Here is a 26,737-nt window from a genome sequence, read left to right as displayed (position 1 = left end):
TGTCATGATTTTGCAAGCTAGGATTAAATAAAGAGTTGACGTACTGAGAATTAAATACTCGTACAGCTCTGTATTATAGTGGAGATGTGTAGTAGATGGTAATAAAAGCTAAACAAATTATTACCTTTCTGGGATTCATTAAACTTTTTCCCCTGTGAATGCTAATATTTAATAAAAACCCACAGACCTAAATAAATACTGCTTAAGTTCAGTCAAAGTTTATATGGGATTTAGCATTCTGGGTCCCAAACTTGAACTCTTTTTTTTTTTTTTGTTCAAAATACTCTCTCTGTGCTTCAGCGGACAGTGTTTGCATGCCGAGCTGTGGAAGAGGAATAGTAACACTGTTAAAAAGCATATTCAAGGTCAGAATAAGCAGACAAATCAAGAGGGAGTCTTCCAAAGTCAGATGTTTGTATGAATTTCTTTGTGTTATTATTCCTCTCAGCAAGCAAACACTGTCTGACAGCAGCGTGGACAGGAGGAATAACTATAGCAAGTCTTTCAATGTACATATGGTAACGTAAAAACATTGAAAGAATGAACCAAATGTCAAATACATCTGTGTAATGTGTTGCAGAGATGTCTTCTCACCTTTGCCCCGGTCCATCCTCTCTCGCAATACCACTTTGAAACACAAGGGGTGATAGTCCGATAGCCCCCAGTTGTTTCAGCGGGGAGATGTAAATGTGACAAGTTCGTTTTACAATAAATGAATAAACCTAGAAATAAATCCTCAATTCACAGAGTAGGTTGTAAGTAAGCTACAGCGGATGACTGCTAGTAAAGAGCAGCTGGTGTTGGTTGATGCGCTGCCCCTTTGAATTCCAGCCATATTTTATAAATCACACTTGTAAGATGTTCTTGAATGTATGTGAACATATCCTCCAAGTATTACTGTTCTCCAAAAATGCCCTCTTTCTTATTAGAGAGAGATTTATTACTACTTATTTGAATAAGCATTTATTTAGTCCCTTTCCCACACTTTCTTCCCATTTTCTCCTCTCAAAGAGCATAGATACATTTCCACCAAAGCCCAGACTTCTGAAAAGGCATGTAGGCATACTACTTCCACTTCCCTTTGTTTTTCTCTGGTTGTGTGTTTTCCAGGATTGAGATATACCTCACGTGGGGTCAATGAAATGAAGTAGAAATGAAGAAATTATAAACAGAAAAAACTGGGTTGCCACATCAAATCTATTAAAAATGTTTGTAAATGCGGGAAAAGATGACGCTTCCTTTTACTGTAAGTCATCCGGTCTTGTTAAAAACTAAATCCTGACCAATTCCCATAAACGCTCACAGCTTAAGATGAATAACAAACTTGTCATTCATGGGAAATATGAAAGTTTTGTTTCTGAAAAAGGGGATGTCATGCGGGGTGTTGTCAAGCTTAGACAAAACCCAATTTTCACTTCCCTCTTCATCATCAGAAATAAAAGAATCTCTATCGGTCTCTACTTCCCACAAACAGCAGCCAAAATGAACACGGTCCTTTTCCTCCTAGGTGAGTTTTCTTCATTTCGGTCACAATATCTCACAAACATTATGGTTATTTAATTTGTCTTATGCCTGATTTTGTTTTCTTTTTCAGTTCTTTCAACACTACCACAGCTTGTTGTACCCCAGGGTATGTACCAAATATTCCTATAATTAAATTCTAGATATGAAACAGCTTGGCATAGCAGAATGCTGATATTTGAAAGCATACTGTGATCATTAATATGATAGCTTTGTATTTCAGCAAGTATACAGATGATTAAGATATTCCTCCCTCACAAACCTGTATCTATGTGTCTCAATAGCCCCGTACACGGCCTCATTCAGAGCTGTGGTGGAGATCGTGTCAGGGGATTCGAGAATCTTCTCTGAGGAGAGTGTTCGGCTGAAATGCAGCGTTTCTGATAACAGGTCCAGCTGGGATTACCTGTGGTTCAGGGGCTCTGAGAAGCTCCCACAGCGTGGGGAGCACTTTGTGCTGTGGAGAGCTCATGTTAAACAGAGTGGGAAATATTACTGCCAGGGAGTGAGGGACTCAGTGGTGGGAGATATACACACCCTTCAAAGTCTGCCTGTAGAGATCAACGTCGATGGTAAGATCTTGTTTAACAGTATTATTAGAAATCTCCTTGACTCACATGTTAAAGGAAAGGTTGACCCAAAAATGGAAAAAAAACAGTCATTAGCTACACACCCCCATGTCAGATGAAGTTTTATAGTCCACAAAAAAATTCTGGAGCTCCTAAGTTTATTTGAAAAGACATTATTTACATCCAACACAGAAAACAACAGAAAAAAATGTATAATGGCTCCATACAGCTCATCCGGCGTAATCCAAGTCTCCAGAAGACCCAAGATCCCAAATTAATTTGAAAAGATGTTATTTACAGGAGCCATTTTATGTTATTTTTTCAGTTGTTTCTTTACGTTTTAAAACAAGCCCCCATCTGCTTCAGTTGTTTTGCTGTGAGTCTCCAGAAATGTCTTGAGGACCATCAGTCTTCCCCTATCTTTCCATCGGCATGACGGTGACTAGATAATGACTGAACTTTCCTTTTTGGATGAACTTTTCCTTTAACACTTCATATTGGAAATTACTGAACTCTTGTGATGCGTCCTGTGCAATTGTGTTTTGTTATTTTAACTGTGACTACTAAGATAAGTTCACAAGATATTATTTTGAGGTACCTCTCTTTTCTGCGGTCTTTGTTCAGGAGGGTGGGCTATCCTGCAAGTCCCACCTCTTCCCAATCTTGTCGGAGAGTCCTTAGAGGTCACATGCCGTGTCCGAGGCACCCCTCAGCTTCGTCAGGTGATTCTGTACAAAGATGGCGTTGAAGTTATGAGACAAGAGGGCCTTAACCCACGTTTCAGCCTGACCCACTTGACTGTGGCGGACCGAGGAATGTATTCCTGCAGAGCTTCCTGGGACATAGAGAGGCGTACACACTCTGTAATGTCAGTTGACACTCTACTGCAGGTTGTAGGTGAGTTTATGTGCAGTGCAAACAACAATTTGTGGGTTTTAGTGGTGCTGGTAGGAGGATTGTGTTACCTTTGTACAGAGCCAGGCTCACTATGCCTCCGTGTTTTCAGTCTTTATGCTAAGCTAAGCTAAACTGCAGCTTGCTGACCATAACTACATATTTTGTGTACAGACACAAGAGTGTTATCAATCTTCTCATGTAACAAGAAAGTTGATCGAATTTCCAAAAATGTCAAACGATCCCTATATTTTTAATTAACTGCCAACATACAATAATATAATATTCTCCAGAAATTATTCCAGCATGTTATTAATGTCTTCTCTGCTGTTGATCTGTCTCAGAGGTCCTGTCGGAGCCAATTTTGGAGATTGTTACCGTCGGCGACTTGATTCCAGCAAAAATGATGCGGCTCAACTGCCGCCACCAATACAATGCCCCTGCTCCTGCACCTCCAGTACACTACTATTTCTTTAGGAATAACATAAAACTGGGAACAGCGACCTCTGAGAACCATGATCTGGTCAGACAGACTCCGGGCTGGTACACCTGCAAGGTCAGGGTGCCTGAGCTGGGCCTCATCAGGTGGAGTGAGCCCAAAAGCTTTGGACAAGAGACAGGTACTGAGAAGTAAATGTAACCTGCTGTTTACCTCGACTGAAAGTTTAAAGCCTTGTCCTCTTCCTGATTGACGAGGCCAACTTGTCTCTGACCCAATAGAACCACAGATGACAAAGCCTCCAATTCATCCCAGAGATCCATGGACTCGAGCTCCTCTAAATCATCCCAGAGATCCATGGACTCAAGCTCCTCCAATCTCATCCCCAGACCCCTCCCTGCCTCCTGCATCTGAGCCAACAGCAGCGCTGCTCTCCCCTCACCGATCCACTGCTACTCCTACTTTTATTCAGACCACTGAAGCGAGCACCCCCACCTCTGGTCCTCCATCTTCGCAGCCAGCACCAAGCACTGTGCCATCCACAGCCCAGTCTCTCAACAAGACTACTATCCCAGAAACTGTTGATATAACGGAGGAATCTGGTGACATGCCCGAGGACGATGGTGACATGTCTGGAGAGTCTGGTGACATGTCTGGAGCATGTGGTGACATGTGTCCAGATTCTCCATAACTATAGAGGCAACTTAACATACATTAAAGACCATTACAGATATTAATGATCCTAAATCAGAGTAATAACATGCGACTGCCACATCTTCAGCTGTCTGATATCAATCATCCGTACAATGCAATTGCACTAATATTCATGTTAGAGATGTCTCGACTTCATGGTCTGATCTGTACAATAATAACTAATGCCACAAATAAAGCTATTCATGAATGATACGTACTACTGGATTTTATTTTCAATGAGCTCAATCACTTTTTACAACCCAATTGTACAGCAATACTGCTTACACTGGTGGGAAGCCCAACTTGAATTAATTAAAATAATGATAATAATTCCTGCACACTGTCTCGCTTTATTACTGCTGTATTTATTAACAACGTTTCAGTCTTCAAGCATCTGAACAAGCATCACAACAGTTTCATATATGTGTATTTATGGTTGGTTAATTACCCAGTTTTCATTATGAATTAAAATCTTATAATTGTATCATGCACAAAGCAGTTTTGTTTTGTTTTTTTCTGTTATTATTTTTAAAAAATTCTTTAACCATTGAACGGTTTGAGTTGTTATATGGATGCTGTTACGAATATTCGCAATTTTTCCCCTTTACACCGTCATTTTTCTAACCTTTTCCTAATATTTTCAGTGTAATTTGTAAAAGAAAATCCTTCCTTTAAATGGGCTCTATGTAACAATTTGTCGCAATTTACATTCATCAATCACTTTTTTATTGGCTATATGTGAGTGGATTGTAACCTGCATTATACAAGTCTGTGGACGGTTAAGTTGTTAAAAGCTGCTGGACTTTCATGGATTTCTTTGTGAAGGACTCGGAGTGGATTTTCCGAGTCAGCCCAAAGGATGTGACTCTCTCTCGACTTCCTCGTCTCAGCGTCTCTCTCTGCTCTGCTAACAGAGAGCAACTGCAGCTCACGTTAGAAATTAAATATAAACTAACATAACATAAACTAACGACCGGCTTCCACCATAACACAGAAGTTAAACAGAGCCCCACCAACTGACCTAATTTTTGTGGCCTGGGAAATTTACCTTGTATCTATGGATATATAAAGAACTGTTGTGTGTGTCCCGCAGATCCAAACATTATTACATATCAGCAGTAACTAGACAGTGTGTGTGAGTTTTTAAAACTTTTATTCAAACGCAACAGTTAAAAGAAAAAAGATGATACAAGTAAGAAGATGATACAATAAACATGATATTGATATTGACCATCTTTAAAGGAACAGTTTGTCCAAAAATGAGCATTCAGTCATTATCTACTCACCTCCCATGCTGATGGAAAGTCAGAAGAAGTTTCATAGTCCACAAAACATTTCTGGAGCTTCACAGCAAAACAGCGTAGCAGCATTCTCCTAAACAACTGAAGTAGATGGGGACTTGTTTTAAAATGTAAAAACAAATAAATAATAATATTAAAAATGGCTCCATACAGCTCATCTGGTGTAATCTCTGGAAACCCTGAGATCCCAAATGAAAAGATGTCTTTTACACCCACTCCAGATGAGGTCACGTTTTAAGCTTTGCAGCAGCGGTGAAGATTTCAGCTTAAGTTTTTTCAAATCTATTTGGGATATGGGGGTGGAGACTTGGATTACACTGAGCAAGCTGCATGGAGCCATTTAATGTTTTTTTTCACACTTTTTTTACAATTTAAAACAAGTCACCATCTGCTTCAGTTGTTCAGGAGAATGCTGTAACCTTGTTTTGCTGTGAAGCTCCGGAAATGTTTTGTGGACTACAAAACTTCACCCAATGTTTTATCTGCGCAAAGGCGAGTCGATAATAACTAAATTTAAATTTTTGGTTGAACTGTTCCTTTATATTTTTTCATACTACTGTGCAGTCCAGCTTTTGAGCAGTTCATAAGTGATGAGTATAAAGTAGCACCACCAGTATTTGGCCTTTTCATGGATATAGTCACGTTGGAACGGTCCAGTATAAAGGAAGATGTTTTCAGTAGAGTGTCAGGGCTTGTCTGAGTAAAGCAGGAATCCAGAGAAGATGCTGTCATCCTCACTGCTGGCATACGCCCCGTTCCAGTCTCTGAAGGTCTCCATCCACACCTGATCGCCCACCGCCAGCCGCAGCACCACCAAAGTGGACGCCTGGTCGATGTCTTGACCGTACAGAGAGTCCCTTGTCCTTACCCGCCGTGACCCGTTCACCACCAGTGTGGCTCTCAGTGGCTGATTGCGTACGGTGATGTGGAAGGAGAAGATGTAAACCCCAGCATGGACGCATGTGAAGCTGTTGGACGTGATGTTGAAGTGGTTCTCCTCGTTGTAGAAGACTTTGTCGAAGCGGATCGGGAAGCCAGAGGGAGGGAAGGACTTTCTTGGAGAGATACCCACACTGAAGGCTGAGCGTTTCTGGGGAACCCCTGATCCTTTTGCACCTTTGAATCCACGAAAGCCCCGGTCACCTCTCATCCCAGGGTAACCTCTGTCCCCTTTGGGCCCAGTCATCCCTCTTACGCCTTGTGGTCCCTGAGATGCTCTAACCCCTGGTTCTCCTTGTGGTCCAGGAGGTCCTTGATCCCCTCGGACACCTACAGGACCTGGGGCGCCATGCTTGCCGTTTATTCCTGGGATGCCCATCGCTCCGGGGATGCCAGGAGGCCCAGAATCCCCTCGCTCACCTTTTTGTCCTCGCTCCCCGAATGTGCCACACTCCCCCTTATCCCCCTTGTCTCCCTTAGGCCCTGATTCAACAGCCACTCCTGGAGGTCCAGCTGGACCTTCTTTTCCTGGTTCTCCTTTCTCACCAGCAGTCCCATTCTGGCCTGGCTCTCCTTTCTCCCCACTAACACCTTTGACACCTTGCAACCCTATTACACCTTTCTCACCTTTTGATCCAACATCACCTGCAAGGTAAAAGAAACAATGTCAGAGCTATTGAAGTCTGGCAACATTATAAAATAATTCAAAAATCACCTGAACAAGTTGGCACCTTTTTGTCCTGGTTTCCCTGGGACTCCTGGTGGGCCGGCTGTCCCACTGCCTCCTCTGTCACCTCTTTCCCCTGAGAAATGAACATGATAAAGTTCATATCAGCTCTCAAAATCCAACATAAGCTATTAGGACTTTGGATCTCCTTCTATCGTGATATGACATATAAGTGTTATCATACTTGCATGATTATTCATCAAAGATCCTACTGTGTTAATATTTTGTGAAAGTACCAATAGTCATCTCTACAGTATTGTCATAATTGATATTGAGGTATTTGGTCAAAAACAACCAAAGAGAAACAGAGCGTTTCAGACAGAGGGGGAATACAGAGCTGCAGCACTTGTCAGAATGAGAAAACTGATGTTTATTGAGCATTAAAGCATGTAAACCTTTTCTAGTAGTTACCTAAAATAAAATCATGAACCTGAAAATGAGCAGAATTTCTCCTTTAAAAGTGAAGATTATACTCAATCCCCATCAGTTCTGGATTATTGGCTGTTCCCTGAGTCAAAAATAAACACGTTGAAGCTGCGTTTAGCTGCAATACTTCTCAAATGTGGAACAATCCTCCAGAAGAGTTAATACTTGAGACGAAGCTTACTACTTTAAATCCTGTTTCACAGCGCTTTCTGATTAATTTTCTTTTATATCAAATTGTATTTGTTAGTTTGTGTTATTGTTTTTACTCTGTGAGCTTTTATTGTTTGTTTTTTTTATAATTTCTTTGTTATGCTTTCGCCTGTTTAATCCATGAAGCACTTCAGCTATGAAAACTGTTTGACGTACTCAAGTGTATTGTTACTTTGTCTCCCCATTTCTAATGGCTCTATATTCTCATTATAAACGATAATGAAACATTTTGTAAACAGCAATTTTAAATGTGTATTATATTCACCCTTGTCTCCTTTAAACCCCATCGGACCGCTCACTCCCGGTGGTCCTGGTAAACCAGCTGCTCCTATCAGGCCTCTGTCCCCTGGTGGCCCTGAATAAGCAACAAAGGGTAAAGTTTTAATAAAAACAAATGAATTGATTAGATCAACAGCATTTTTCTTTATTGCAATCATACCTTCTAGGCCTCTGTCTCCCTTTGGCCCCCTGGGGCCCCTCTCAGGTGGACAGCACTCACAGAAGTTGAAGTAGCACTCGTTGTAATCTAGGGTGTAGTTCTCAGGGCCGACACCGGGGGCCTCAGGGCTCTCTGTGTAGTACTTTGGAGAGATGTGGCTCGGAGAGGTAGTCCTCTCCGTGGGGGGCAGCGGATGGGGTTTTACAGTCGGCACTACCTTGTGAGTCTTGGGCATGCTGGTGGTGGCAGGGTTGTACACGGTGATCTGAGGGACTGGCTTCTTGGTGTACTGGTACTTCGGTTTTTGTGTGGTCTTCGATTCAACGCAGGACACCACAGTGAGTGTAAGAACAACTACAGCCACAAGTGACGACTGACAGGAGATAATCCTCATGGTTGACCTGGATCTGAGAAGAGACGAGTTTATACATGACGCTTGTCTTCTGTTTCCTTTTCCGTGTACTTTAGGTTTAAAGACAAGAGGATACAAAAAAATAGCTCGATGATGATCAGAAGCCAACTGTTGGAAATCACTCGGTAGTAACCAGTGATGAACACATTTGTTTTTACAATTCAGCTTCTTTGTCTGAGTTTCTCAATGTTGCACAATTTTTCCTACATTGCCAATTTCCATTTCAGGAGCTACATTGTTCCTTATGTGGCTCTGTGACTCACTAAGTCTGCAGTTTGGCCGTTCAATGCTGATTTTATGGTTGTTATCAGTAAATTCAGCTGCTAAAAACCTGCAGTAACGATGGCAGACTTGAAGTCCAGGACTCTCCTCTTAAACATCAACAAATCATTTTCATAGGTTACCTCTCATGCTGACACTCAACTTTCCGAGCAAAATGTACAGTTTAATAAATACGGTAAGACTCACCCAGTTATGCATAAGTGGTATGGTCATTTATCCTCTCTAGCGGTCTCTTGGAGGCAGCACCGGGAGCCCCAGGTCTCTCTGATATCTCTGCCAGGCTTGGGCGAAAGAACATCCCCACCAATGAGGGTGTTTGCTGGAAGCACAGGGGGAGGTCTTGAAATCCAACTACGGCGGGCTGGAGCCGACCCAAGGAGAACCACTGTGCTGTGGACCATTCTCTGTACCCTTGTTGTGTAGAAAGGTGCTTTTGTGACACGGGATACAGCGCCCGCCAGGAGCACTCCCTCGCTGCGAGCTAGGCAAGGAGCAAAGGCCGTGGGGCAATGGGTCACCCGATATGGGAGGCATTCCTCCAACATCCAGCCTACTACCCAGGCTCTTACGCTGGACAAAGCCAAGCAAAGAGGGTTCTGTGACAGAGGCCAGGGCACTACAACGGCCTGTTTTCAAGCATGGGTTTGGTTTGTATTCTGTGTGTAGCTGCGAGCAGGAAGGTTGCAGATCTTTTACGTGCAAGGCGCCATTCACAATCTTGCACGTTGATGCTTTGAGTACACCTAGACGACAATATCTGCAACAATTAATTTAAAATGACATGTGCAAACTGGCGCGCAGCACTTGGTAAAAATCCAGAAGAAAGATTTAGCCCAAAGAGCTCTGATAATCTCCTCACTCAACAGTTACTAAACCTGAGATGTTTGTCAAAGGAACCAGTTAATCTCCATCAAATCAGTGCAGTCGCAATGCTTGCCTGATCACTGTGACCGACTTTCTGCACATGAGCCCCCAGCTACATTCGCTAACTATGATTCATACTGTGCGGCTGGACAATGATTCATTCTTACGGTGTAACGAGATAGCATCGGGTTTTTGGAGAAAAGTGATTTTCTGGTAGCTGTCTAGTCGAAACTCTCGACTTGTCCGTGACAATGAATGCTTGAGCAGCGGACATGCCTCAGTTGTCAAAGACCCCACGTCCTCAGAGGGATCTATGACCAGCTATGAGTGAGCAGGAGGAAGGGGAAATGAAATTTGGGAAATAGAGAGGGGTGATCAGGAGAGAGCTACTAAAGAGGAGACTGTGTTTATTGCATTTTATCTTCTAACATACACTTTTCTTTATCTCCTCACCCTCCATTTACATGCTCCTCTTCCCAGCAGCTCAGGTGATGTGTCCCTGACTTACCCCTTCATAAAAGACAAACAGATGGAGTGTAAGATATGCACCTGAGCCCTGAGAGAGCCAGAGAGGGGTTCCTCTGGGGTTCTCCTTGCCCGACCTCAACCCCATCGTCTCTCAGCTCCATTCAGACCACACACAACAGCGGCGGTCAGCTTACAGTGCCCAGCTGGTCACAGAGGACCCAGGCGCCGCTCACCTGTCCGTTCATTTAACACTGGCACCGGCCCTGCCCTCAGCCTCCATCCACACCGGCTATAGAGCGAGGGATAAGGAAGAGTTAACTTACTCAGCGGGTGCAGCCGAGCAGAGAGAGGACCTAAGATGACTTGGATGGATGGAGGTGTATTGCCTTACATTAACCCTATACATGTAAAGGAGATCCTGAAGCTGCAGGGAATGTGTATAGAGTGAGTTAGAGAGAGAGAGACAATAAGATAGAGACTTGTTTAGTAACCAACACAGCACTGTCAACATCATACTCATAAGGCCAAAGACTGTTTTTTTGTTCATCGTTGTGGGATCTTATCAGGGAAAATCTAGATCCTGCAGAATTAGCAGCTAATGACTTTGGCAAGAGATCTGCTGGCAGTGAAGACTCATCTCATGTAGTCAGAGAGAGCACAAAACACTCTCTCCCGCCACACTTTCTCTGATCTTAGGGGATTGGTTTCTAATGCGCTCGAAGCTGGTTGTGTCAACGGGGTGGCATTTTCCACAAGAGAAAAGATGTTTTGCACAAGGTGGAATCTCTATTTGTATTTACATTTATCTGAATGTGTTGGTAGAGACACAAAAGTGATGGACAGAGATCTACAAGTCCAACAGACACAGATAGTTGGGAAGCGATAAAGAGATCAGTGATTCTTCTGATCATATCATTTAATTGGGGATTGTTTGGGAATGAATGTGTGGTGATGGTCGTATTTCTTGGAAAGCTGTCTTCTGTCTGTTGTTGATTGAGTTCTACATCAGCGTACTTGGACATCTGGAAATCAGCGGGATTCATTTTCTTATTCTGATGGAGACATCATAGTTTAAAGGAACAGTTCACCCTAATAATGAAAATTCAGTCGCCGTCGACTTTCTACAAAACATTTCTAGAGAGTCATAGAAAACAGCGTTGCGTCCTCCTAAACAACTCAAGTGGCTGGGGACTGGGAACATAAATGGGCTCTATACAGCTCATCCTGTGTAAGTCTCTGGATGCCCAGACATCCCTAATTGATTTTGAAAAAAAAAAGAAACTTAAAAAATTACAAATTACAAATTCCTTTAATTACAAATGTCCATGACCTGTCCTGACTGTGTGTCTGTTAGTTCACTGTTAGAAGAACAAAACAAACAGGATCCTGCAAGCTCCCAGAGTGATTTGAGGTCATGAGTTGTGACTCTGGGGAACTGAAACAACCCCGACAGCACACGAGGTTGACGCTAGACGTGGGTCGTGAATGGATGGATGATTTTTCCACCCTCTTGTTCCCTCTCTCTTTCTTTACTCCTCCTACACCGTCCTGCAGCTCCACAGAAACTACCACACCTCCCTAAGGTGCCGCCCCACTGTTATACCTGAAGGTCCCATACCGAGCACATCGACTCTAAATCACGATAAAAGAAATAGAAAATGAACAGCAATCTGATCAGGTGTAGCTCACCTAGCAGACTTCATGACCCTGTGAAGAAAGGACAGGTTTTATATGAAGGGATAGAGAAATTACACAACTCTGTCCTGTTCCCTCCCTTCTGTGTTTCACAATAAAATTCTTGGTATCCTGTCAAACATTCCTTCACAGCAGCTTGCACACGCTGATGAAAACATCCCTGTTATCCATGAGTATACAGCACCGTACTCTGTGAGACAGGTAGTCTCAAGAGTGATTCTCAGCTTAATTCAGAAACTTGTTGTGATTTTACTTGAGCAAAGAATGAGATTATCACATCAGCAGATTTTTGTCTCTACTTGACCACTTGGTGGCAGACTTGTGCTTTTTTTCAGTTTCTGACTTACATTTGTACGTTTTGATACCGACTTGTATTTATCATTGCCATTTATTGTTGTTATTGTGACTCTTAACTATTATTTGTCAGTGCTTTAAAAAGGTACCCAGAGTAGAAGTAAAGACAGCGTGCTGAGATATCATTTTAGTTAAAGGACAACACAACTTCATGCTGTTTTACTTTGTTTATATTTGGCGGACCCTGCCACCTTTCTAGCTCCAAACAGTGTTCTGGACCTTATTTTCCTCTGAGAACAGCTTGTTTATTCAGTTATGGAAAAAATACATATTTCGGTGTTTGTTTTATTATCTCATTAATATTGTAAATATAAAAATACGGACATTTTATTTCTTCTCCAAAACTACATTACTACTTTAAGATACCTGATCAATGGATGTATAAATTTGATCAGCTCATATGAGATGGTTATGATGAAGCAACAATCTAGTGCTCAATATTTACCACGAGCCAAACGTAGCACAACATGTTTTTTGTTTTTTTTTGTAGTGAAAGTCCATCGATCATGTCAGGGTTTGGCTCCGGCTGTGGGTTCACGCCTTGCTGCCTGAGCTCAGGTTCTTATCATCAGACCAACCACTCCTACACAATCATATTGACTGATTCCTAACTGAGATAGACTGTGGAGCTGGGAGCTGTGTCATGACATGACTTCCTCCTCCATCTCCATCTTTGATCAACAAAGAATACCAGGAATTGCACAATCAATCTGAGTGCCACACAACTAACCCTGTCTGATTGCACAGTGAGCGGGCTAGAAATAAATCTGGTTTTGACATTGAGTTAAACATGAAACAACATATTAATTTATCCTCAGAACATGATAATGTGAACCTGATCTCTGCAGCAGAACCACAACACCTGTAACTACTTGGGCTATTGTGTCTAATCTAATCTGTTGTTTGCTCAGTGGGTGATTTGCCTTTGTTTTTCTCTCTATATGAAGACTGTCAAGTCAAAGTGAGAAGTTCAACTATTAAAGAGGGAAAATGAAAACAGTAAAGAAACTTACTGTCTAATAAAGAATTCAGGGATTATTTTGTGATAAGGAAACTGATTTATACATTCATAAAAATGTCTACTTTTTGGAAATGACCTGTTGAGTGTGTTTAACCCAGCCCCAACCTGAAACGCTGTGTAACAACAGACAGAGACACACACAGACACACACACCCAGCAGTGCAAACAACGTTCCTTTAAAACAAGCCTGTTAAATGACACCACAATGCATTATAACAGCAGGTTTATTGTCCTGTGCAGTCCTTTTATTTATCCATTTATCTTCTTTTCTATGTTGCAGATCCTTACACAAGTGACTCAAAAACCACACAGTCGTTGCAAAATTCAGTTTCACAATGAATCACAAGACTGAGTCATGCAGTTAGCTGGAAAACATTCAGATAAGTCGGTCACGTTTGTTAGCCGTGCAGAACAATATAAAATTCAACTCATGTCTTTGTAAGATGCTCATTTTGTGGCTGTAGGAGATAAAACTGCAATAAATTTAACGCTGTAAAAAATTGATGTACATGTGAGTGTTTTTTGAACCAGATTTAGATTTAAGTGTGTGATTAGAAGACAGTGACATTCAGTATGTTTGTATGCTGCGACTCAATACGTTGTTTATTAATGCGTCCATAAACACAGGCCTTTAAAACATTTCACATATTTTCTACAAACAGTGACGGAAGTACTCAAAAAACTGACTTTTAACAGTGATGGAATGTAACTGAGTACATTTACTTGTGTACTTCACTAAGTACAATTTTGAGGTACTTGTACTTTAGTTCCATAATAATCAGTTATTATACTTATTTCCATTTCCTGCTGCTTTATACTTCCACTCTCCTACATTTACATCTACATTTTTGTAGTTTTTACTCCATTACATCTATTTCCTAACTTTAATTAGCCTACTAGTTACTTTTCAGATTACATGCTGCATCCGAGCCAAAGTAGCACATTTTTGAATTAATTTATTTTACAGACAGTTTGATTAAAAATATAAATACATAGATTCCAGTAAGCTTGAGTAGTTGATGGTAATTGTTCTTTTTGTGCACTTTTTTACATGGTTTTTGGTTCATGAGTAGAGTAAATAAAACATGTGTTGAAATCTTAAAGCTTCTCAAGGAGAGTCTGAAAATTAAATCTTACAAATTAGATTGAAAAAGCACTTTAAGACGAAGAAAAACAAGCATATTCTGTTTTGTTAGAGAATATTAAGGGTACAGATTAGAAAAGTAACCAACCAGATATAAATATGGCATCAGAAAGTTAATTCAAGGAATACGAACAAGCTGTAATACCGTGTGTGTGTGTGCGTGTGTGGGTGTGTGTGTCTAAATGTGTCCATTGTTGTCTGTCATAGATCAAGGCTGAACATCAGTCTGCGGTCATTACCATGGAGACATTCACTGTAAAGGCACACACACCTGTAGGAGGTTAGAGCTGAACAATGGGCTGTTAAATTGTTGGTAACTTAAGGTGTGTGTGTGTGTGTGTGTGTCTGTGTGTGTGTGTGTGTGTGTGTGTGTGTGTGTGTGTCTGTGTGTGTGTGTGTGTGTGTGTGTGTGTGTGTGTGTGTGTGTGTGTGTGTGAGAGAGAGAGAGAGAGAGAGAGAGAGAGAGAGAGAGAGAGAGTAGTTAGAAATGATTGAATGTTGGCAATAATATTAATATTTGAGCACTCTCTGGGGGTCCTGGTAAACTGAAACCAGGCTGCGGTGGCACTTTTGGTGTACGTGTACGTGTGTGTGTGTGTGTTTTCGTTTTCTTGGTGTCACGTACCTCTCTGTCTGTGGACTCCACAGTTGCTACGAGTCCCGCCTCTCAGTTTTATTCGCAGGCCACATGTAAACACAACAGAAACAATACACCAGCCGTCCAAGTGTTTGCAGATAGCTTTGTGTACACCTTGTCATTATGGAGATAACCTCTGGCCTCTTCCTTCACGGGACAAAAATTAACATGTTAAGTGTCAACAGAGGACAGCTCTTCAAAGACCCCGAGGCAGATCTTTACTACGCAGAATGTATGAGGGGAGAAGAGAGGAGAGGAGAGGAGACGAGAGGAGATGGAAGGAAATGGAAGGGAAGGAAAGGAACTGGGGTAAAGGTAATGATAGGATGAAAAGAAAAGAAAAGAAAAAAAAAGAAAAGAACAGAACAGAACAGAAAAGAAAAGAAAAAAATGGAAAGAAAAGGAAAGAAAGGGAGAAGAGAGGAAAGGCAAGACAGGAAAGTAAAGAAGGGGACAGGTGAGGAGATGAAGTCAGGTAAAGGAAAGTAAAATTCTCCAACTTCCTCTCTTCTTCATGAGAAGAAGAATAATTTGAGGTAAATGACTTGAAAAGAGGATAGAGGAAAGGAAAGGAAAGGAAAGGAAAGGAAACGGCCTCAGTCGTAATTTAGAATGAGCTTGAATGTGCAGGTTGAGAAATGAGGGTGCAGCATTTGTGTTCCTGGGAAAAAACAAAAAACAAGATGGAGGTGTCCAGTTACAAGGCATAAACATAGTTACCTGGCCTGCCCTACTACTGCAGCGACACTGATAATAACCAAAGTATTTTCCTGCTCCCTCACCCACCGTCCATGTTGATAACATTACAGGAAATTTGCATGTGCAGTGCAAATTTAATTTCACATTATTCTGCCATCAATCCCTTTGAAACAGGCTTTGCTTCTCATCATCTAATACGTGTCTGCTACAACAAAGAGGACGGATGTGGACGGCTTCAGGTAAACAGAGGTTTGTTGGCACGGGCCGCTCACCTCGTACCACCTGCAGGAGGGAAAGACAAGCCGCTGGGTATTCATTCCTACACTGTCTAGGGAGAACTGGTTTGGTGGCTCTGCCTCTTATTGTGTGATTTCACATAATGTAGTGCAGTCAATTGTGTCAGGAATGTGCTACCCATGAGCCTTTGTTTTGTTTGTTCTTTCATTTCAAAGTAACTGCTCAGCTTTGCAAAATTCAAAAGCCTTTATATACTGTAAGCCCTGATGAAGACTGTGAGTTGAATCCCATAGGCGCTGAGCACCATTTATTCACCTGTTCTTATTCCTGGAAATGTATCCTGAAGCGCCTCTCCCAGCGTAGCCCAGAGTAAATTCAAAGCTGTTATCGAACCATTTGGAGTACAGGCATGGTTTTAGGCTCATTTGAAAGGTAATAAACTGATCGTTTCAGAAGCTATGTAAGTGCTTCTGGCATTAATCTATAGGAGTCTTCACACACTGAATTACTATCATTATTTTTCCCAACTAAATTTTGGAATGGAAAAATAAGCCTGCAGTTGACCTGTAACTGCCACCTGTTAGCTGGAAAACACAATGGGTCCACATCATATAGTCTTACATGGTCCATGCTCAAATTTAATAATAATGTCCAAGTTTGTTTGAAACTGTAGCTGGCTGTAAGTGGATCAGGAGAGAGGAGAGAGGGGAGAGAGTTAGCCACTTGCCTACACGATTAGTCATGGCTGTTATAGGCTCTAGGGCGGCCTAGAAGCTCCTATCTAACATTTTGTTACCATTTAATCATGGATTACTGTGTTTTAGGCTAAATATGTTACTGAAATGCATCTACTGGAAATTTAAACAAGTTTTTGTTGGAGTCTGATACACTACTGAAACACCCAGACACTTTATCGGTGAGTTGGCAAAACTTCGTACATGCTGGTTTGTTAGCTTGTTTGTTTGTTTGTTGATTGTACCTCGCTGATGTGATTTTATCTTGAAGTGATTTGTATGAATAGAATCATGTTTGTATGACTTAAGTTAAGGCGTTTGCCTATTTGCTCAGCCATGTTTGTAAAGTTGGCGAACTCAACAACTGACAGTATGCTTTGGTATTTTTTGGTCATGACTTCTTCAACACAAATCAAAGTATAACTCCCACCTCTCTCCTGTCCTTGGATCCAAAGAGCACCTGTTTTTCAAACCTGCATTGGTGAAGCAGCACTCCTCAGCCAATCTACTGCATCTTCTCTTCTTTTATAGGCATAACAGACTTTATTTGCTGCACGAATTCATCAAATACCAGACGAGGACTTGTCCAAGTATCTTCAGATGTCTTTATTTTCTGAATATTGCAGTGATGTGTTGCCATCATGTATAAATATAACATTCATTTTGGTGAACGGTGAAAAAAAAGCCTCTCAGAGAGCTCTTCATTCTTGGTACATGACATGTCTGGAACGACTGCAACATGTTTAAGACAACATAAATGAAATGCAACAGATTGGGAACAATATAAAAGCACTTTTTTCAGGTGGAAAAACAAAGTAAAGAACAAAATTGTGTGTTATTTATGGCCACAAGAGAACACAGATATAAATAATCAAAGATGTTTGGTAATTGACATTGTAACCAGCCAAGCATTTACCAGTGTATATAAATATAGAACTCCGTATAAATAAAGTTAAGTTAGAGATCATGATTAGACTGTAATCAGCGAGCCCTTGACCCAAAGCACAAATAATCAAAGATGATCTTTAAACACACAACTAAATGCAACACTCATCCCAACTACCAGATACGACTCACTCTCTATAGATCAACTATAGGTGAGGAGGACGGGGTTTTCCTTCCGCCAGTCAGGCTTTGCTTTTCATTCAGGCCCATTTGACTGCATTTTGCATGTGACAGCAAACAGTTCTGCTTTGAGTTCAGACGCTGTTGATTGAGTAAAGCTTCGTCATTAACAAAGCCAAGCCTAAAACGAAAAGGTGTGTTGTATCAATATTTGCTCGTGCTGAGCACTGAGCACACCTTCCTGACATACCAACCAGTCAAAAATAAGGAGATAAAGAGAGGGCTCGGCACACATGCCGGTATTTTTTTCCTTTTATTACTCGCTTTGACCAGTAAATGAGGGCCCCTGATTGTGATGCCTTTAGATTAATTGCATAGCTTGGGCTTTTCTATCAGCTTTCACTTTGTATATCAGCTACGCAGTGACTTGAAATGTGCGGTGTACCCTGCCAGTTAGCATTACAGTGCATAAAGGCAACTTAAACAAGGTGATGGTGGTCCTGATACAAAACCATAGATCAACCAGTAACATTAAGTGCATATCAGAAATGTTTGGATGAGGACTAACCCCCCTTTCATCAGAGAGCGATTCACAAACAGTGATAACATGGCGTCACAGATGAGATAAGAACAGACATGCTTAAAGGGGCACTCCACCAATTTTATACACCATGTTCAGTTTACTCCTCTGAGTCCTGTAAAAACAGCTGTACAAAGTCTTCTTTGGCTCTGAAGGGAGTTTCCTCAGGCTGCGCTTGAAATCATTCCTTTATTCACGTATTCACTCTGCACACTCAAAATTTACTCTGTAGTGAGCTGAGAGAGACAATTATGAATCATTGTCATTTTGCATCATTACTAACAGCTGCAGTCCCACAGAGCCGAGTGGCCAGAATAAAATGTTGGCATTTTACATTTCTGCAAACCACAGATATGTCTAAGTTTGTTCATGGCATAGGCTATGTACCATATTGACATTGGTATAGAAATGTGCCATATCACGTTCACATTACAGGTTTATAACTATCACATTGGGAGGTGGAGGGGACAGTGGTGCAGTTACAGGCAACAAGGCTGCCAAACGGGCAACCACAGTTCATGTTAAGTGTGAAATGACTGGATATTTTTGTGGCCACCAAAACCGGTAATTTTTTACAAGAAGTTGAGTCATCTCCAGTTGTGTTTGTGCCTCAACCCAACCAGACCATAAACACAGCGTTGTGACAAGATAGAAATAGAAAATTGATCCTAAGCAATCATAAAGTTGCGGGGTAACCCAAAACATGAACTTGTCCTAACCCTAAGCCTGAACTTTACCACGGGTCAGCATATCAGCAGTTTGCAGAAATGTACATTGCCAACATTTCTTCTGTAATGCAGTGCACTGCAGAAAAGATTGCAGAAAGGAGTGAACATGCTATTGAACTATTCATTTTTCATTCCACTGTTGGAACCATTGAGGATACTATATATAAAATATAAGTGCACTATATAGTAAATTATGATTTCGGATACAGAGTCTGACAAATAACCCAAATAAACTTAACAACGTCAGCGCTATTTCAACTTGGAGACTACACATTTTTAGCAGAGGCTGTGTTACATGCTTGGAGTGTTAAGTTTAAACAAGTGGGTATTAACTGGTCAGGGAGTGTCTACCAAAAGACCTGATTGAGTTGTATTATGGGAAATGTAGGATCAGGTATTTTAGGATTTAGACGCTGTGGTGAAATAGTCAAAAAATTACATCGTATATCTTATTTAAAACACTTTTCCTTGACCGCAATGGAAAACGTGTTGAGGTCAAGAAAAAAGAGGTGAAGGGAAATTCACAAGAACTTAGAAGAGACGAACTGTGGGACGGCATTATCTCCTTTCCTTTCATAAAGGATGCTCCAGTCTACACTATGCTAAATGAGATAAGAAAGAAATAATAAAAGCACCTTTCCTTAGCATTTAGAGAATTCAAAAAGCCTTTTCAGCTTATTTCCAGGTTCTCAATTGGAAACCTTTGCGAGCAAAAAACAGACTATTTGACCGCAGCCTTAAAGTCTGGACGTCTCCACTCTGCTGCTTCGTTTCTCCCCCCGCATTTTATGGACCTGACTACATAAATCACTGGAATTCCCCTTTAAAGACTTAACAGTCACGATGAAAAGAAAAGCATCTATATTTTGTATTGAGACGAGCATGCAAATAAACCACCCACATATGACCCTATCATGCAAAACCCAGAGGTGGTATGCATTCACACAGGATGTGTGGGGAGAAAAAACACAAAAAAAGAGAAAACGGACAAACAACATTTCACAGGACGTTTCACAGCGAGGGTGTGAAAGTAATGCAGAGTCGAGTGTCTAATACCATGGGGTAAGGCCAGAGGGTTCGGGATGTAAAGAAGATAGTGAGGCTCTGATTTCCAGATTGCTCTGTTAAGATCTTCATGTTTTCAGTCTTGATTAGATGAGGTGACTGACTGCTGTGGTTGGGGATGAAAGTGGGGTAAAGAGGTACTTCAGGAGCTGAGGGGGAAATGATTTGGGGACTCGTGCTAATCCACCCAGCCACTGCCTCTTTCTCTCCTTCATTTAGTTCATGAGCGCCATGGTGCTCTCAGGCTGGCCGCCAAAGATCCCCGAGAAAAACTCCAGCGCGAGCCGCACATGGATGGGCACAAAGACATATGAGGTGTAGATCACCATGGCGATGGCGGAGAAGAGGATGGAGTTGAAGATGGACTTTTCCCACGGCTCCAGGACATAGATGCCGGTGATGAGCAGGTACTGGTAGTACAGCCAGGCCAGGTACTCCAAAAGGTTCTTGAAGTTCATCTCGCAAGCTGGATGGAAGGGAGGTGGAGGTGGTGGCCGTAAGAAAGAGATGGAGAGATGTGGAGAAGATAGAAAGACAGAGGTGAAGGTGAGGAGGGAGCTCACAGAGGCAGTGCCTCAAGGTAAAAACACTACACTACAAATCCTGCATTCAAAATGTTACTGCAGTCGAGGCGCAGACGCATTAAAGGAACAGTTCACACAAAATGAAAATTAGGTCATTATCTACTCACGCATGCCGATGGAAAGTCAGGAGAAGTTTCTAGGTCCACAAAATATTTCCGGAGCTCCACAGCAGTGTTGCAGCATTCTCCTGAACAACTGAAGTAGATGGGGACTAGTTTTAAAACATAAAAAAAAAAAAAAGAATTAATTAATGGCCCCATAAAGTCACAATCCAAGCCTCCGGAAGCCCTGAGATCTCAAATTGATTTGAAAGGACGTTATTTACACCATCAATGTGCAGTAGAGCTTGTGCACCCACTTCAGACTCGGTGCGTGCCAACGTTTTTAGTGTAGCTGCTAAAGGGGAAGATTTTGTCTAGAAAAGACTGTAAATAATGTCTTTCAAATCAATTTGAGATCTCGGGGCTTCCAGAGACTTGGATTACACCGGACAAACTGTATGGAGCCATTTTATGTTTGTTTTTTTGGTCCCCATCTACTTCAGTTGTTTATGTTCTGCTGTGAAGCTCGAGTAGTAGATAGTAACTGAATTTTCATTTTTGAGTGAACTGTTCCTTTAACAGCACAATGTACTCAAAGAATTACAAGTTTAAATACACATGAAGGACAAGAACTACTGGCACATGGCTACTCATGTAGCTGTAGTAAGCTAGTTAGCTCAGCTAGCCATGCAGTTAGCAGTCTGGACAGAGAGCTCAAAGTGGTATTATGAGACAGGGTTTGAGTTGATATCCCTGCAACACAATACACAGACGTCTTCACATTCTGTTGATAAGTTTAGTTAATATTTAGTTCAAAAAGTCTTATATAATGCACATTTAAAGTAACTTGTAACTAAAGTTATGTAGTGGAGCTGAAGTAGCCTATAAAGTAGCATGAAAGTACTTACATACAGTACTTGAGTAAATCTACTTGGTTACTTTCCACCACAGTTTCCTTATTAAATAAAACCTTTAGGTAAATTCAGTAAGGAAACATTGGAAATTTACTCTGGAAAAAATATAGACTACCACTATGTACAGAAGATTATTCTATAAAACTCTCGGGATGTCATAATGATAACACAACATGTATAATCTTCCACAATGAACACTAACAGTCTACACACAGAGACTGAGACACGCTCTCCCTCTTGTTAATTATTATCCATGGGGACGACTGCGTAACCACAATGGAAAATAATCCTTGAATTAAAAAAAAACAGTGCTTGTGGCTGTGTGTTTATTAATTAGGTGGTGTGAGAGGGAATTGTGAGCTCCTCTCTAACCCAAACCCACAATCAAGCCGGCCTCACGGGAGCTCAGAGTCCTACAGGAGTCAGAGAAACACCAAGGAAATCAAAGCTAGAGTTCCCACATGGACACAAAACAGTCCCCACTTACACTTGACACACATACACAAACTTACATATAATGTATGTGATGTGAGGAGGGTAAAGAGCGACTGTATTCCACCCTCACCGAACACACAGCACAGGCTAAAACACACACTTTAAAGGTGCAATATGTAGTTTTTGGGGAGGAAATTGTAGAGAAAAATCTTCATTGACTGATTTTTTTTTTATGCGTAAACAAACTAAATATACAAACTGTCCTTGATTTCATGACTGAATAAACAGATTGAACGAACCGACCAGGATAACACAATTTCATACCGTTTTACTTACTTTATATTTGGCGATTATTGTAAATATTAAAACTCTGAGCTTTGATTTCTTCTCCAAAACTACACAGTGCCTCTTTAACATGCACATGGAAGAAATCTCTTTCTTTGCATGTTGTTTGTAATTAGTGCACCGTTCAAACATATCTGATGAAAAGCTACGTGTGTGTATTAGATGAAGGTTTATGTATCCGCAGGCGTTAACAGGTCCTGCTGCACAGGTAGGGGGCGGGGCCAACAGTTGCGCTACAGGTGCACCTGGCTTTCTAGAATATACTCTAACAGGGAGACTATGAAAACAAGAGGGTAGCTGCTCTTTACAGCACGTAGCTGGATTAAATACTGTACAGCAGGAGTGCAGCAAAGACCTGCAAAATAACTGAAGCAGATGTATCCTGTCCGGATGATCACATGAATAAATCTCATCCTCAGCTGACTGATTTTCTTTCTAATAGTGGGACCACATCTATCTGTATTTTGCCTGATCATAATAACGCCATAATAAATGTATATGTTGACTTACCTCAGCAGCCGGAGTCAGATCCCCTGGTTGTTGTACTAATGAGGCAAAACGACAGGACGAGTCACAGACAACAGCCCGCGTCCCGCTGCCGCCGCTCTGCTCTGCTTTGTGTAAACGAAAAGCTGCCTCGCTACTTTCACTGGCCTATATGCAGCAGGTCATACAGACTGTGAGACTGACACCACACCCACTACTCGTGCTTACACTCACCTGGCTCGCAGATGGTGCAGGTGAAGTGACCGCGGAGCTACGACGTGACAGGCCGGTGTGTGTGTGTGTGTGTGTGTGTGTGTGTGCGTGTGCGTGTGTGCGTGCGTTTCAGTGGGAGGCTCAGGAGGACTCGATGTCTTGGTCGCAGCTCTATTTCAGCCATGCAAAGTCCGCTGCTTTGTGGCGCATCTTTAAACTTTCTTCAGCTGGTGTCGCATCCTCCTGCGCATCGGTCCCACCATGCTGCAGCCCGACGCTGCCGCAGCACCACCTCTGACGTAGGCAGCAGCAGAAGCAGGATGGACAAACAAGCCGAGGCAGCACAGACTGGCAGCACACACTGGTATGCACTCATACCAGCGCAGCGTAGGGATGTTGTAGTAGAGTTTATTTTCGGGAACCAAATATTAGACAAATATGTGAATTTTAAAAAAGCAGACACGCACTAACAGTCCTGCATCTGTGTATCGCCTGTTTTGCACGTAACAGTCAGAAAAACCAACACGTTGGACCCACATCAGCACACAGCACCAACAGGACCAGTGTTCTCCGAGTAATCTTGGAGACTGATTTGAAATATTGATTAAAACATGCGGAAAATATCTTATCAGACACCCATCTCTGCTCCTTTGTCCTCATCAATGTAGTCTATGCGTTTGTGATTATGCATAGTAATGATAACGCTATGATGAATACAGGAACTCAAACACAAGGTTTACTAAGGAGGTGTGTGACTGGAGAGGTGCTCGTTGCGTAAACGTATTACGCACTACCCACAGAGTTGATTTACTCCAACAGCAGCCAGGCTCGGTTTTGCTTATGCACACTCAAACATGCATTCAGAAAAGTGTAAATTTAGCCAATTCTTCTTTTCATTATCTCTGGTCCAAAACAAAAAAATGTTTCCGGATTAACTGAAGGACCCGAGGGTGCCATCAAAAGGGACATCCAAGAGAAAAAACGCACAACCCAAACACCCCTGGAAACAAAATCCAAGCATAAGCTGAGAAGTTGTGCCTCTGTTTGTGAGCAGCCAGACAAACAGTTAGGAAATCTTATCTCCTATCTGCTCCAGGGTTGCTGACCTGCTCAGTCCCTGCACTTGACAACACTGTGCATTATTGATGTGTAAACACGGGCAGTGGCGCCGTGGCGCACCGTTTACGCATGGATACACTGCAGCGCCACAAGGACGAGGGCTGGTTTAAAACGCCAGACAGAGCGCATGAACAAAATTAAGCCTTTGCATGAGATTAAGCACCACTTTGTTGTATCTACTGTTGTCTTAACGTGAACTGTCCTGACCTGCTCAACACAAGTACTTTGCAAATCAGTATTCAAAGCAGATAACCAGCCTCCATAGACCTAATAAGCTCAGGTGTTGCTGCTCTAACAACATGTCACTCATACCCAGAAAGTGAGTGTAATACTAGAAATTGGTTAGGAGGAGGCTACGGGGGCAAAGCATTTGGGTCACAAGGGCTCAGTCTGTGCACATGCAAAGATGGTGAGAAAATCAGGTCAACAGGAGGGTGATCAGGAAAAAAGGAAGGACCCCTGCTCCACATTGTTGTTGCCCCCACCACCCACACCCACAAACACCCAGAGGAGATTCAGCCCATTCACTTTCCCAAGTAGATCTGATTACCGTTAACAGCAAGCTCAGGTTTGTGAAAAACAAGACTGGGCCTCCTCCTCCTCCTCCCTCTTCATGTTCAAATGTCACAGACACTAACACAGCCCGTGAAACACACATTCCTCTTGTGTCTTATTACATAAAGCTGCATTCTCATAGGTCTGCACGGCCATGCAGCAAAGCTGCTGACAAAAGGAAAACTTCTTAACCAATTCTGAGTTTTATAATGGTTTGGATTTATTGCTGTAGAGAGGGTGGTTCCTAAAATTATCAGGGATCATTCAAAAAGGTTTGATATCAAATTGATATGAATTTGGTATCTAATCTGCTGTCAAACAAAAAAAGAAGTCTCATACAAGATACCATCTGCCTTTTTCCACATTTAGTTCCAATAAAGTTGTTAAAATGCTCAATAGCTCCAGCATGTTATCCATCAAACTGAGGCAACGATTAGTTGAGACAGAAGTAATCGCCTTATTTCTTTTTATTACTGATTAATTTTCTGTTACTTTTCAGGCAAATCTTGTCAAAATTGTGTGTCTTAAATGTGGGGACTTGTGACTTTTTCTTTGTCATTCATGACAGTAAATGAAGAGTCTTTGGGTTTTAGACTTTTGTTCGGACAAAAGACACAATCTGAAGACGTTACTTTGGCTGCTGGGAAATTGTGATGAGCATTTTTCACAATTTTTTGATCGTTTACAGAAACAATAAATCGATTAATAATGAAAATAATCAGAAGATTAAGTGTTATTCATGTATATCTTGATTATAACATAAAAAAAAAATCGATAACTAAGTTTATGTTGTGATTTCCATTTTTACTGTTTCGCATAAGCACAAAATATCAAGTGCCAAGATTACATATTTGACTACTACCAGAGTATCAGACAAGATAAAATCTGCCTAATGTTGTAAAGCTGTTAGCTAATTATAATTTTATTACCATGAAGGAATAACTTGTTGTTCATCCAAAAGTCCCTACTTGGACAGCATCTATGTTTTGAAGAACATTCCTGGGTGCAGAGTCCAAATGTTAATGTATCATTTTGCAAATACAAAGTGAAATCTAGCATTGATGACGCTTGGGTTTGTTTGATTGTGTTTATGATATGTGATTGTTGAGTTGGGAGCTGTTCACACGTGAGCCATGCCTATAATCAGTTGCACATCCCTCCAGTTCACATGGGGACATCACTGTTATTCAGAGCAGCAGTAATCCTTATGTGCATCTCCAGCTTCAGCCTGTCAGAGCAAAGACAGCTCTCTCTCTCTCTATCTCTCTGTCTGTCTCAGGCTGAAAAGGTGTTGCAGCTGAGTGAGTATCTGAATATTATAGCAGTGACATGATTTAATTTACAGTGGCTATTTGAATGCATTACATCCTTTTTCTAGGTGATCAAAAGCTCCCTCTGGTGGATATGTACAGTAAAGTATTAGTAGACAATGAAGTCACAGAGTCTCAGTTTTGTACTACGTGCCAATTCTCAGCAGATTTCGAGTATGCGATGTATATTGTTTTCACCTTGTGAGCCTGTGCGTGTGTCATCAATGCAAAATGTGGTCCTAGAGACACCTTCTGTAGCGGGGACTAACACAGAAGGTACTCTCAGCTGTTTACACGTCTGTCTGTCTGTGGACACTTAACAGGTGTGTAGATGAGATCAAAATCAAGGCAGAGTTTGAGGAAGAGAGCAGTACGAAAGGCCTGGGTTTTGTTAAGAAAATGTCAATACTGGTACCAATACCTTGACTTCGATACCGGTTCCTGAACCAAGAAATCCGCTTCAACAAAGATCACATTATACATACACGTGGTGAGCCCCATCTCTGGGTGTAACCCAGTGTTTTTCCTGCATGCCTTGAGTCAGCCAATCGCCAGCACTGTTAGGATCTCTGCACAACAAGCATGCTGCATG

At 41.7% G+C, this 26,737-nt stretch overlaps 3 protein-coding genes across 5 annotated transcripts; 1 reads left to right on the top strand and 2 right to left on the bottom strand.

Moving 5' to 3' along the window:
- Positions 1-1,446: 1,446 nt before the first annotated feature.
- LOC311255566 (high affinity immunoglobulin gamma Fc receptor I-like) lies at positions 1,447-4,329 on the top strand. Its single transcript, XM_084350141.1, has 6 exons — positions 1,447-1,507; positions 1,595-1,630; positions 1,806-2,093; positions 2,715-2,987; positions 3,329-3,604; positions 3,705-4,329. Exons 1-6 carry the CDS (start codon positions 1,483-1,485, stop codon positions 4,112-4,114), a joined length of 1,308 nt encoding a protein of 435 aa, XP_084206267.1. The 5' UTR covers positions 1,447-1,482; the 3' UTR covers positions 4,115-4,329.
- Positions 4,330-6,034: 1,705 nt separating this feature from the next.
- Positions 6,035-8,552, bottom strand: otol1b (otolin 1b; the record flags this gene model as incomplete). The annotated part of the gene is made up of 4 exons (XM_084350152.1): positions 6,035-7,001; positions 7,088-7,159; positions 7,985-8,074; positions 8,159-8,552. 4 exons carry the CDS (start codon positions 8,550-8,552, stop codon positions 6,103-6,105), a joined length of 1,455 nt encoding a protein of 484 aa, XP_084206278.1. The 3' UTR covers positions 6,035-6,102.
- An 8,755-nt stretch (positions 8,553-17,307) lies between these two features.
- On the bottom strand, positions 17,308-23,435 carry sptssb (serine palmitoyltransferase, small subunit B). Of its 3 annotated transcripts, XM_084350636.1 has the most exons (3): positions 23,183-23,435; positions 20,835-20,938; positions 17,308-20,609 (listed from the first exon to the last, which is right to left on the bottom strand). In XM_084350636.1, exons 2-3 carry the CDS (start codon positions 20,836-20,838, stop codon positions 20,359-20,361), a joined length of 255 nt encoding a protein of 84 aa, XP_084206762.1. In that variant the 5' UTR covers positions 20,839-20,938; positions 23,183-23,435; the 3' UTR covers positions 17,308-20,358. The 3 variants fall into 3 exon arrangements, with proteins under 3 accessions (XP_084206762.1, XP_084206763.1, XP_084206764.1); XM_084350637.1 differs by lacking the exon at positions 20,835-20,938 and having other exon boundaries at positions 22,973-23,435; XM_084350638.1 differs by lacking the exon at positions 20,835-20,938.
- Between the last annotated feature and the right edge of the window lie 3,302 nt (positions 23,436-26,737).

The sequence above is a fragment of the Pagrus pagrus genome (genome assembly GCF_965226575.1).
Source record: "Pagrus pagrus genome assembly, chromosome: 4".
Taxonomy (NCBI): Eukaryota; Metazoa; Chordata; class Actinopteri; order Spariformes; family Sparidae; genus Pagrus; species Pagrus pagrus.
Note: the sequence above shows the minus strand (reverse complement) of the source record. Positions and strands in the feature narration are given on the sequence as shown.

Bases quoted from the DNA above. Each gene is read 5' to 3' on its own strand.
- LOC311255566 (XM_084350141.1), top strand. From the start codon at position 1,483: ATGAACACGGTCCTTTTCCTCCTAG. The intron at 2,988-3,328 runs GTGAGTTTATGT...GATCTGTCTCAG, and splicing joins CACTCTACTGCAGGTTGTAG to AGGTCCTGTCGGAGCCAATT. The intron at 3,605-3,704 runs GTACTGAGAAGT...CTGACCCAATAG, and splicing joins AAGCTTTGGACAAGAGACAG to AACCACAGATGACAAAGCCT.